The following is a 13,166-nucleotide window of genomic DNA, read 5'->3' on the forward strand; positions in this document are numbered from 1 at the left end:
CAAGATTACGTTCAAGGAAAAAAATAACCTAATGATTTTCCTTTCTTCTAAGTCTGTAATCTCCTTTATGCTTCTTTTCCAATATGAAAAGTCAATGTAAAGTAAATTTTTAGCAGGAAAAAAATGTAACATTATCTAATATGGGTAAATGCAAATTTACCCAACTACCTGAAAATTCTGCTTTTAAATGGCAACACATAAACAAAAATATTTAAAATAAAATACAGAATAAGCAAACAAAAACGTTCTTCTGAGTAAAGCACTGTATATGCTGCAGATTAACAGCCAAGATTTTATATTAAATATTGCAAATCTCACCTAAGTTGATAAAATTTCTTTGTAATTTCTATAAGTTGTCAGTCATTAAATGAATATATTTTCCAAAAGGAATACTCCAATATTTTGCATTTCAGATACTTTAAGACTTTTATTTGGCAAAGAGAAGCCTAAGAATTTTTTAAAAAACATTTCCAGAGGGAAAACCCTTTACCATAAAATAAATTTGTGTGATTTGGGAAGACAAATCTCAAATGTATTTTTTTTGACATATCTGCCAATTTTACAATTAATACAAAAAAGATAAAGTTAGTTGAAATATTTTAAAAATGTAAAAACCAGTCCAGGCAACATATACAATCTTGCTGTAAAAGTATTTATATCAAATTCCATCCAAAATATTTAGGCAATATAGTAAATTTAGTTCCTCAAGTCACCCTTCACTGCCGGCTGGCTTTTCCATTTTCTGTTGTCTCCATTCTGAAAAACAGGAGGAAAAAAATGAGTTGGTAAAAGAAAACATTCATTAACTATGCATATTTTTCTCCTTATCTTTCACATGAAATTAAATGTCAGCACTTTAGAAAAGAACTAAGGTTAGGGTTTCTCTAGTTTAACGTTCTCATTTTGCAGATGAGTGAAAATTGAGGCCCAGAGAGATCAAGTGACTTTCCTAAGGTTTCCTTTCAAAGACCTTTTTTTCATGATACTGTTCCAAGCAAAACTAAGGGTAAAAACTTTGCCATTTAGTCAAGGATTTATATCTTTTTCCACTAAAGAAATTCCTTTACCAATATATTTTCAAGAGGCCTTCTAAAAAAGAAATCAAAATAATGAGACCTGAGATTTATTCAACTAAAATCAACATTCCTAATACTATATTAATAGAAAAATACTTTCCCTTGGTACTTTATACAGATTCAGTATTACATACTAAGTTTTCTTTATGCTTTTTCCTTCTGTGATGTTTACTGAGCAATGAAAAAATGCTCTAAGGAGTAAATACTTTCAGGGTTACAATCAATATAATCATGTCTTTTACAAGTATAAAGAATCAAAGAAGTTAATTTTTTTCTCTTTATTGGTAACATATATCAATTCATATTATTAGTAATAAGAAACTGCTAAACAGAACAAACAAGCAATGCTTATTATTTCTTATTATAACAAGGCAATTAACAAAAGCAATTTCTACAATAAATAATACAAACCCATTTTCCTCTTTAAGATGTTGATATAACTCAGCTCTGTTATTAACAGAGTTCAAACGTCCAGCAAACTCCTGATGTTTTCTGGAATTGGCAGTATTGATTCTATTACTCCATAAGGATAATAAGGACACTGGCCCTGGTGTTGTATTTGAAAGAAGAGAAAAAGGTAGAACAATTTATTATTTAAATTTTACTAATTTTAAAATTTTACCTTTAATTCTATTGTTTTATACAATTAAAGCAATATCATCTCCTCCTTATTCAAAAGTGTATGTGTTTAGGGGTCCCCAAGACCACCTATTAGTTTGGTGATTCGCTGGAAGGACTCAAATGACTAAACAAAGTTATAGTCACTAAGAATAATTACAGCAAAATAGTAAGGATACATAGCCAGATCAGTAGGGAAAAAACTAGAGGAATCTATTTGCAGGCTTTCCATACTCTTTCCCTCCAGTGAGGGTTCACAGAAGTGCCTACTCCCTCCAACAGCAAAAATGCAGCCATGTGCATACAATCTTTCTGCCAGGAAAACCCATTTGAGACTCAAACTCCAGAGTTTTTATTAGTGGCTGGTCATATAGGCATTCTCTACCAAACTACAACCACCAGAATTCCAGACTCCCAGCAGGAAAGCGAGTGTTCAGTTCAGACATAAGGCAAAATAACTTCATCATCTAGGGAATGTTTTAAAAGCCATATGCCCTGATGCCAGCCAAGCGCCAAACTTGCAAGCAGGCTCTTCTAATGTTAATAGCCTTAGGCTTGCTCTGTTAACTTTCTTCTAAATGAAAAAGGATTAAAATGGTCAAAACAATTTTGAAAAGTAAAATAAGTTGGAAGACTCACTATATGATTTTAAGACTCTGTGTGTAGCGAGATAGTATTGTATGGGTTAAAGGATAGACACGCAGTCCAATGGAACATAAAAGAAAATCCAGAAATATATTCTCATGTATAAAATCAATTTATTTCTGATAAAGATACAAAGGCAATTCATTGAGGAGGGGTTATCTTTTCAACAAATGCTGCTGAAACAATTAGGATATTAGTGCAAAAATATGAACACTGACCCATACCTTGCAACTTATAAAAAAAAGTAAAATGACCCATACCTTGCAACTTATAAAAAAAAGTAGGAATGGATCATGGCCTAAATGTAAAATCTAAAATTATAGAACTCCTAAAAGAATACATAAAAATAAATATTTGTGACTTAGGGTAATGCAAAGATTTCTTACGCAGAACACGAAAAGCATAATCATAAAGAAAAAAATGATATATTGGACTTTATCAAAATTAGAAATGTGTGCTCTTCAAAAGTCACTATTTGGAGGAGGAAGAGCCACATAGACTGGGAGAAAATATCTGCAAATCATATATCCAACAAAAGACTAGTATCCAGAATAAATAAAATACTCTAAAATTCAAAAATAAAAAAAACAAACAGCCCAATTTAAAAATGATCAAAATATCTGAATGAACCCTTCATCAAAGAAGACATACAGATGGTAAACAAACAAATGAAAAGAGGCTCACCATCATCAGTCATTAGAGAATTATAAATTGAAACTACAATGAAATATTACCACATACCCATTAGAAGAGAAAAAAAATCCTGACAATAGCAAGTGCTGTTGAGGGTGCAGAACAATCAGAACTCTCATTAATTGCTGGTATTAATTGAATGTACAATGGCACAGGCATTTTGGAAAAATAAGTTGGAAGTTTCTAATAAAGTTAGTCATATATAATGGAATAAAAAGACTACTGAAGTCTAGGGCCATGCTACCCTAAACAAGGCTGATCTTGGAAGCTAAGCAGGTTTGGGCCTGTTTAGTACTTGGATGGGAGACTACCAAGGAAGACCAGGTGCTGTAGGCGTAAAAAATAAAAAAATAAGGGATTGTAAACTGACAAGGTCTTTGCAATCTGTGAGGTCAACCAAGGTTGCCTCGCCTTAAAAAGAAAAAAAAAAATCTACTGATAAACACAAAATAGATGAATCTCAAATGCATTATACTATGTGAAATAAGCCAACCTCTAAAGGTAGCATACTTCATGATTTCATTTATAAGGCACAACTGTAGGAGGAGACAACACATCAATGGTCATGAATGGCTGAAGTTAGGGGAGGTGTAGGATGATTACAAAGGTGCAGTACAAGAGAACTGTTGGGGTGATGAAACTATTCTATACTTTGGTTCTGATAGTGGTTGTTACACAACTGTATGCATTATATCAAAAAGTTAATATCACTGCATATAAATTTTTCAAAAATAAATTTAAAAATAAGTCTTTTCTTTTTCTTATTATAAGACTAATAAATGTTCATCAGATGAAATTTTAAAAACAACATAAAAAGGAGAAAATAAAATCATCCATAATGTCACTGCTCTAACAACTAGTTTGGTCTTTTTTCAATGTCAACTTATATCTATAAAATTACATTTTAGTTTTTCTGTTACTGCATCATACAAAGAGAGCTGAATAAATTTTCTAAAATCTAGAGTTCATGTTTGGAATAGCCCAATCTTACATGCAGAGTATGCAACAGACACAATATTTGCTTTGGAGAGTCCTAGGAGGTCATTTTCCAAAGCAGATGAAACTGAAGTACAATAAAAGGCCCATACAAGTTGAGGATCAGAAGAGACATGAGACTTAGGTGTAAAATAAAACGCAAGAGAAAACGAGTTTCAAGTATCAGCCTTCAATGGAAAGTTACAAGGACAGACAGTGATTTGCAATCAAGTCGCATCTTAAATGGCCCCTCTATATAGTATTTCCAGGGTGAAAGACATCAAGGATTTATCTAACTTAATTATAAGTGACAAGCTAGTGTATATGCATGTAAAAACTTAAAAAAAAAAAAAAGGAGATCACAGTAAGATGGTTTTACAGCCTGCTTAAAAAAAAAAAAAGAAAAAAAAACTTACCCATTCATTCACTTATTCATGTATTCAACAAATAATAACAATTTCTATTATGGGCCAGGAACTAGACTGGGTAGTGGTAGCTCTATAAAAGTAAAACTTTAAAAGCCCTGCCTTTAAATGTTTCAAACTAATAGTAGAGGAAAGATATCAATAAGCAATGTCAATGCAGTACTCTAAGTGCTCTCACAGTAGTAATCCTGGGATGCAATGTGGAAGCACAAAGAAATACCTGACTTAACTGTGAAAGGAGGTCAGGGAAGTCTTTCCTGAAAAAAGCACTTCGTTAAGCTAAAGTCTAAATAAAATACATTAGCAAGAGGGAAGAGTGGCCATTTTTGGCAATAATTATTTTGGGGCTATATAAATTCCATCCTATGGACACACCATCATTAGGTCATTTTCTTACTAATATGTGTTTTGGTTGCTTGCAACTTTTTGCCATCATAAGTAGTTTTTATAGTTCTATTTTCCAAGCAATGGTGAAGTACTATTTAATTAAACCTAATTTCTCATCCTAATCAGTGACATATTTTGGCATGTGATAAGTAGAATAATTTATTAACACATTTAATCATTTTTCCAGGCACCCTGGCAAATGCCTGAGAGGCAAATATGACAAGATTGCTCTTATCTCTGATTTCAAAGAAATCAGTAAAATGGGCACAATTTATATACTATAGTAGAAGTATATAAAAATAACAAACAAGCCTAGCTTCTCTCTAGGATGAGCTGCCAATAATCATAATCTGACCAGCCCTGAGGTCTTATCGCCTTCAGAGAGGCACAGTGGTAAGAAATCAGACAGTCTTTTGTCATACTATTTCTCATTTATCCTAAAAGACTAAATCCAATTTCCTTTAAAATAACTAAGGCCTACAATGATTTCAGAAGCTCCCAAACCTAAATCATACCTTTGATGCCTAGAATTCCTTCAAGAGGAAATTAAACATTTCGGCTAATAAATATGAGATAAAAACTTTATTATGAAAATATTGTTTATAATATTTTTACTGAAATTCATTCATATCACATTTTAATTTATCAATATATAGGTGATATTAGATCTTTCTCTAAATTCAGTAAGAGTTTAGGGAAAATAGTTTGTCTTCAATAATGTAGCACTTAGTACAGTGTCAAGAACATAAATGGATTTAAATTTACATAATTAAAATTTCTTAAAACACAGACTTTATAGTACAAGCATTTATTTTCCAAAGGCTTCATGAATGAAGGTATGACACTACTTTTTCTTTAATGCTGATAAATATATTTACTGCCTATATTTTCAAAGGCTGTAAACAAAGAATCTTCTAAACAACAGGAACAGTTAGTAGCTTCCCGATATATGCAACAGTAAATGACATTGTACAAACAGAACTAAAATGAAAAACTTTTTACAAACATAGTTACCACAGTTCTGCCTTACCTTTTGATTTTTCTACTGGGGGGGTTTCATCCATCTCAACAAGGGGTTTTTTGTTCGGAGGTTCTGGGGAATCAGGTGAATCTTTTATAATCTCAGCTTCAGCCAACTCTTCTTTTCCACGTTCCAAGATTCCTTTTAATCTTTTAAAGCGACAAGTAATACAATTTAAAGTTTAATTTTTAGAAATCTAAATGGTTCAATAATTAAACTAGACTTTGCATATCAGTCTTAATAAAAGATAGCTGCTCTCACAAACTAAACCTAGAAACTAATCAAAAGCTAAATGTCAATCTAAAATCAGTGAGAGCTTAATGAATACATGTTTTCCCTTTTCCTTCAACATAATAATGTAATAATTCAGTAATTTAGTTAGCTGTAAAATATGAAAAAATGGAGGAAGCTAAAATTAAAAAGGTCAGAAATGTGATATTTGGAAGAAACACTACCATTTTAATTTTTAAAGATATGGACAAAATACTATTTCAAATTAAAAAAAAGTTTAAGAAATCTACTGTCATTTGTTCCCCAGTTTATGTACTGTGGAAATGTATTTATATCCCACAAGTGAGGAACTTAACCCCAACCTTATTTTGTTTCATCAGAGAAAAGAAACAGTTTCAAAATTATATACAGAGATATACTTTAATGTCAGTGGCTCTGAATGAGAATATTTTTTCTTTCCTCTTCTTAAAGTGAGCCAATTCTGTTTGAGAAGTTAAGTGGCCCTAAAGAAGACATGAAATTCTAAGGTCAAAGGGAATGAAAAGTTTCTATATTCTACTTATTTTTGGATGAAATGACATGATTTTTAGAATTAGCTTCAAAATATTCCCATGGGGGAGGGTGGATAGTTATGGTGGTGAGGGTACTAGATGTAGATATATATAATGTGAGATCTGCCATGCATTGATAATTATTAAAAGTAAATGATGAGTAACTATTTATTCTACTGTTTATATGTTTGAAATTTTGCATAAGTTCTGATTTATTTTTAAAGGACTTACTACTTTGCCATTATAATATTTACCTGGTTTTTTACCTGAATTTCTGGCAAGGAGATAGAAGACAAAGTCAGCTAATATGTTATGATACTTTTATTTATAAGCCTCTATTACTTTTCACGTTTCTTGAAATTTAACCTCAACATCATTATATAAATTACAAACTAGGGAAAATGATGTACTATTGATCAAGGTTTTCAGAATTTGAACTATGCTCTTCCTCTGTGCTCCCAAGAGCATCTGTGCCTATGTTTATAACAACATTTTCCGCACTTTGCTGTAATCACTCACTCACTCACCTATCTCTACCACAACACTGTATGTTCTTCCAGGGCGGGGAGCTTATGCCAAATGCCTAGCACATCATAGGCATTCAATAATATTTATTGAACAAAGAACATTGTTTTATGTCTTTGATATTCATAACATATAAGGGAAATACTGATACCAAACATCATGAATTACAATTTTCAGATGGTAATTGGGAAAAAAAACTAAACATAACCTTTGCTCCTAATAGTAAAAAAAAATCGTAACTCTTTAAGTCCAAGATCTTTTAGATTTTAAGAATGATAAAATCTCAGTTACAAATGAAATAAACACATATTAAATGAACTTCTATTAAATGAGATTTGAATGTTCTATATGCAGAATACGGTATGCCAAAAGGCATCATGGTATTATATTAATGTCAACAAATCACCTCTCTGAATCTTGCCAAGACTTCTCTTGTTCATAATCTTTCACTGCTTTCTCTGACTTGTCCTCTTTGTCCTCCCTCTTTCTTCCTCGTTTCTTTCGTTCTTCTTCTTCCGGGGGTTTGCTCCTACAGGCCATCAGACATTCCAAGACTCTTTGATGCTTCTCTGAGTTACTGATATGGGCTCTGACAAGGGTTTCCAATTCATTCCACATGATACGGTATTGTTCATCTCTGAATAATGATTTAAAATAACAATCTTAGACATATTCTTTAACATTAAGGTGTCACTTGCTACTGGCAAAGTAAAATAAAATAATTAAACATGGACTTCTTTTCTCTTTCTAGATAGTTAATGGTACAATTCTAAGTTATAATGTATCCAATTTCACTGTTCTATGATCTATCTCATTTCATCTCAATCATATGTATGTATATATACAGACCTCCAAACATATAATTTACATATATAGAGTAAGTTAGCTTAAAAACAGTATGTATCAAATAAATGTGATATATAGACAAGGTAAGAAAAAACTACCTTTTAGGGCCTTTTCCTCTTGTACCAACTGTGGAAATAGGTAAAGGATCATTTTTTCTTTCCATATCAACCAAGTTATATATTGTTTTTTGACAGTTTAACACATCTTCTTCTGTCAAAGATTCTTTCACAATAACACTGGCTAAAGGAACTACCTGTTATATGAAAGAAAGAAAGAAAAGAAAAAGAAAGAAAAGAAAGAAAGAAAGAGAGAAAAGAAGAAAGAAAGAAAGAAAGAAAGAAAGAAAGAAAGAAAGAAAGAAAGAAAGAAAGAAAGAAATAAAGAAAGAAAAAAAATCTGTTTTGAAAAACAAATAATCAAAGTATCTAGACAGAACTTCAATTGATTTTAAACATCACCATAGCAAGAGAACATATAAACTTCAATTTTTTATTACTAATTCTTTAACTGTAGCAAACTCATAAATTTTACTCTTTGCCTGAGAAATGGTAACTGTAAAGAATATATAACTAATCTAGAAGAAAAGTATAAAATATTTAACACTTACCGCTTGCATGTTAAAAATGGTGGTTTGTGAAATAATCATAGGCCAGTAACGGGTGTGTTTTTCTAACTGATCTTTTGCTCGTTCCAAAGGGATCTCAAGACTTCCATCGATTTTATATCTGGGGTCTAGAAAAGGAGTTAATCTGTTTTCCCTCATAAATTCACCAAAATCCTAATGATAACCAAATAAGATAAAGTTAGAAACTATTTTCTAATGTTTTAGTATGGATTACATGTAACAGTATGTTTCCCTGATGTCTTCTGTCCTGTGATATGCAACAAAGCATTTTCTCTAACAGCTCCACTTCCCCCACTACTTTTTCCTTCTTTTCAAACTTGAAATCTATAAGCCTTTATTATAATGGAGGTGAATAAAGCCTCAAACATAAATGCATTCATGGTTCTTTCCACTTTTTAAAAACCAAGGAACACTTATTTTTCTTCATTTCTATAATTTAACTTTTATATCATGTACAGATAAAAGAATTAATCACATTAGAGTACCAATCTGCTTACTAAAGAAACTACCTTAACACTGAAATTTTAATAGTGGTTATCTTTGAATGATAGAATTATAGATAATTTACAAAGTCTTTTTTTTAAAGATATCTACATTCTCTTAATTTTCCACAATGAATACTTATGAGTTTTTTCCTTATTAAAAAAAAAGATGTAAAAGCAATAAAGAAAAGCCTAATCAAAAACAATTTCTTACAATATATAACAATTTGGTTTACAAAGTACACTCATATACATCAATCACATGTAATTTTCGCAACCGCATCAAAAAGTAGCCACGAAATATTGAATATAAGTGAGAGTGAAAATTAAAATCAGAACAACAGAATTTCTAACAAAAATAGACACAATTTCCTTATGTGTATCTTTAAATAACACAAAAATTAAGTGTTATTTTATTTAAAAGTAGCAGCAATCCAAATATTGAAATGTTTTTGTTTGCCATTAAAGTTATTAGAAATAAAGTTCCACCTAAAATATTAGTTCAAATCAATTTTCATTATTTCCTATAATTCTAGTGTGTCCCTGCTATTCAGATACTTCTGAGTATAACTGAATACATAAGGAAGAATGATAAATAGTTCTTTTGAACAAGCATTAAAGGAAATTTACCTAATTAAAATAATAAATTATCAACTCCAAAACCCTTTTGTCACAGATCTTAGCATATAACAGGCTCTCAGTAACTACCTGATGAAATAATGACAGACTCAAAACATAAAATTTATAGATATTAGTCTTACTGTGATCCGGTAGTCTGTAACTCTTCCTCCACATCCTTCACTAATTGAAGGCGGATCTTCTAGAATGGATCGAGAACTGCTAAGGACATGTAAAAAAATCTCTCCTCCATGGCTACTAAGCATATGACTGATGACTTTGGAACCTGACTTTCGTGGTTGTTCCAATAAAACAGAACGGCCTGTCAAAAGTAATGAAATTCAGACTGGATCTTATTTTTCTCCCTTAAGATTTATATCTAGATTTTTTGTTTTACTTATTAATCCTCATATTTTAACCAGCACTGCTAATTTAGTATTATCTGTATTTCAAGTCCAAAAAGTCTAAACTCTAGCCTTAGCATTCTCTTGGTCACTCCAAGCTTACATAATTAAATAGATGGTTTTCCAAAATAAATATAGTGGTCTGTAGTATAATGTTTGGTTATTTTCATTCAATTACAAGTTCATATAAAATTTTTCTCCTGGACATCAGGAAGAAACATGAGACAATTGTTGGATAACCCTCAAGTTATCAAAGCTACAAAACATTTGGAGGAGAAAGCAGTTTCAATTCACTTCCACAATACCTCATTATCAGCATTGTTATCATTACTACTTTCTGTTTCACATGACCAAATGTTATTTAATCTGGATTTTACATAATCTGATAATCAAATTGAAATATAACAATGAAATTAATCTTATGATAAAGGCAACCTAATTCATCATATCCATGGTTTAAAAAGCGATTTGATAAGAATCACTAGAGAAGCTATTAGAATTTAAATTTAGTAAATGAAATCAAATAACATGTTTTTTTTTTTAAATTTTCACATAAAGAAACCACAAATTGATGGCCATATGTGTAAGAATCATATGGTATATTAAAAATATAATGTTTATTTATGATAAAGCTGTAGTGTTCAAAGAAATGTAAGTCCATATATACTTTGTATTTAAAATTCAATAGGCCAAGATAATTGTCTGTATTATTCTATCTCTCAAAAAAAATCAACATAGACTCTAACATATTTTTAACTTAAAAATACTAAAAAAATATATTAAATAAAAGTTACTCAGATACAATAATTTAAAGACATAAAGTCATCTTATTTTTAAACATTAGCAAAACTATTAAAGGGTATTTATAAGTATATAACTTTAAAAAGTTTTAGGAAATAAAATGATCATATTAAAGAAAATAGCATTCCAAAATTCACATTTTCACATATTCTCACTAATGACTTCACTTGTAATAATTTCAATCAAACAACTATTAAACAATGAAAGTTACCATTTAGAAGAAAATTAGTAAGGCAGGAGGAAGGTCTACTATTTACATCTACTGGTGAAATTCGATAAGCGCCAGTGCAATAGTGTAATTCTGAAACAGAAGAAAACACTGATTTGAAAGAATATAAAGGAATATTTCCACAATTAAAAGGAAAAAAAAACTTGTTTCCTGAACCCCTAAAACAATGAAAAACAAAAATTCGAAAGGAAGCAAATTAATGAGTCCTATATAACACTTCAAGAATCTTTTATTTCTTTTCTCTTTCAATCATTTTTAAATACCTACCAATGTTATTTGTCCTTGGTGTGCACCACTTTAATGTTATTGTTTCTTTAAACGAGCCTTCTCTACTGCTGCCACCTAAGTGGGTATCACCTTTAAAAATAAGTCAGAGAAACAGTAATATTACTAAATAGACCACAAACTTAAAATTGTTTACCAAAGATTTCTTAAAGAGTTTAAATTTTATAAGAGAAAATACCTCTAGGAGAATATTTTTTTAATGACATCTCCTAGAAAAATACCAAATAGAGTTTAGATATTAGCTAGGAGTAAAATAAATATTTACGTTCCCCCCAAATTGCTTATTAATTAATTTAATCATCTCAGTCACTGCACTGAAAGTCAATGGCACAATTTTTTTTTGATTTCGAGAATCTACAACTGTTCCTCTTTGACGCCATTAAATAATAATGTGGTTTAATACTTAAAGAAAGCCACAGGAATCTAAAATACACAACTAATGATACTGACTCCTAATGAATTTATGAGAAGGAACATAAAATGAGGAATCTAGAAAATAAATATATAAGATATAACGGCGAGGCCATGCCACCCTGAACAAGCCCAATCCGTTCTGATCTCAGAAGCTAAGCAGGGTCGGGCCTGGTTGGTACTTGGATGGAAGACCACCTAGGAAGACCAGGTGCTGTAGGCATAAAAAATGAAAAATAAGGAATTGTAAGCTGACAAGGTCCTTGCAATCTGTGAGGTCAACCAAGGGTTGCCTCACCTAAAAAAAAAAAAATATATATATATATATATATATATCGATAAAATATATATATTAAAAACAGTGAGCATTTTTTGCCTTGATGCAGTCTATAGTAGGCAGATGTTAATAAAATAATAATGAATAAATAAAAAACTGAAGATGACAAAGCTTTGAAGGAGATGTATATAGTGCTATGAGCATCTATACAAAGAGATCTGACCTATGCTGAGACATCAGGGAAGGCTTCTTTAAGAAGTGAAAACTAGTTTTAGTTCTAAAAAGATAAACAGAAATTAACTAAAGAAAAGGAAAGAATATTTGGGCAAGGACAACAGCAGATACTAAGATACTGTAGCCAGAGGGAGCATGAAGAGTTTCAGGTCTGTGTGGCTGAAACACATGGAGGAGAGGAGTTATGCTGTGAGATGAGAATGGAGAGGAAGAGGGGCCAGACAGTGCAGAGCCTTGTAAGGGCAACAGAAAAGTAGTAGAAGGTTTTAAGATAAGGAGAATATGTCATGATTAGCATTCTGAAAGTTATTCTAGTTGGCAGGTCAAGAGCAGACAAACAACCATTTAGGAGTCTACTATGGGATACTAGGTGTGAAAAAAATAGGCTGGATTAGGGAGATGGTAAAGGTAGTAGAGATGCAGATATAGAAGTATTTGAGATGGTAGATAACATAAAAAAATGTGATGATTAAATATAAAGAATGACAAATGTCTCAAAGATGACTTTGAGGTTTCTGACTTATATAACTAACTGGATAGATAATAGGATCATTCACTGAACATTAGAAAACCAGGTCGGGGGCAAAGCTCATAAGTTGTTTTGGGTATGTTGAGTTTTAGGAGGCTAAGAGTCATCTCAGAGATATACAACAGGCCTCTGAATAACATGTTTCATTCAATGTCATTTCTTTATAACACTGATGAGATGGCACAGGACTTTAACTCTTATTTATATCAACTAGCCAAAGGTAAAACTGATTTTGTTAGACATTGTTTCATTTAAAGTCACAGAATCTATCAACAACA

The 13,166-nt window shown here is 31.1% G+C and overlaps 1 protein-coding gene across 2 annotated transcripts in view; it reads right to left on the minus strand.

Moving 5' to 3' along the window:
• Positions 1-400: 400 nt before the first annotated feature.
• INTS13 (integrator complex subunit 13) overlaps positions 401-13,166 on the minus strand; it is a 28,588-nt gene continuing 15,822 nt past the window's right edge. The window contains exons 9-17 of one of the 2 annotated variants that reach the window (XM_011363082.1): positions 11,420-11,509; positions 11,135-11,224; positions 9,862-10,040; positions 8,601-8,771; positions 8,092-8,246; positions 7,554-7,784; positions 5,850-5,989; positions 1,488-1,623; positions 401-756 (exon numbers count right to left, since the gene is read on the minus strand). In XM_011363082.1, the coding sequence (XP_011361384.1) occupies positions 717-756; positions 1,488-1,623; positions 5,850-5,989; positions 7,554-7,784; positions 8,092-8,246; positions 8,601-8,771; positions 9,862-10,040; positions 11,135-11,224; positions 11,420-11,509 (1,232 nt within the window). In that variant the 3' untranslated portion in view covers positions 401-716. Of the gene's footprint in view, positions 757-1,487; positions 1,624-5,849; positions 5,990-7,553; positions 7,785-8,091; positions 8,247-8,600; positions 8,772-9,861; positions 10,041-11,134; positions 11,243-11,419; positions 11,510-13,166 lie in introns of both variants that reach the window. The other variant, XM_011363081.2, reaches the window with a different exon arrangement.

The sequence above is a fragment of the Pteropus vampyrus genome, unplaced genomic scaffold (assembly GCF_000151845.1).
Source record: "Pteropus vampyrus isolate Shadow unplaced genomic scaffold, Pvam_2.0 Scaffold82, whole genome shotgun sequence".
In the NCBI taxonomy this organism is placed as follows: domain Eukaryota; kingdom Metazoa; phylum Chordata; class Mammalia; order Chiroptera; family Pteropodidae; genus Pteropus; species Pteropus vampyrus.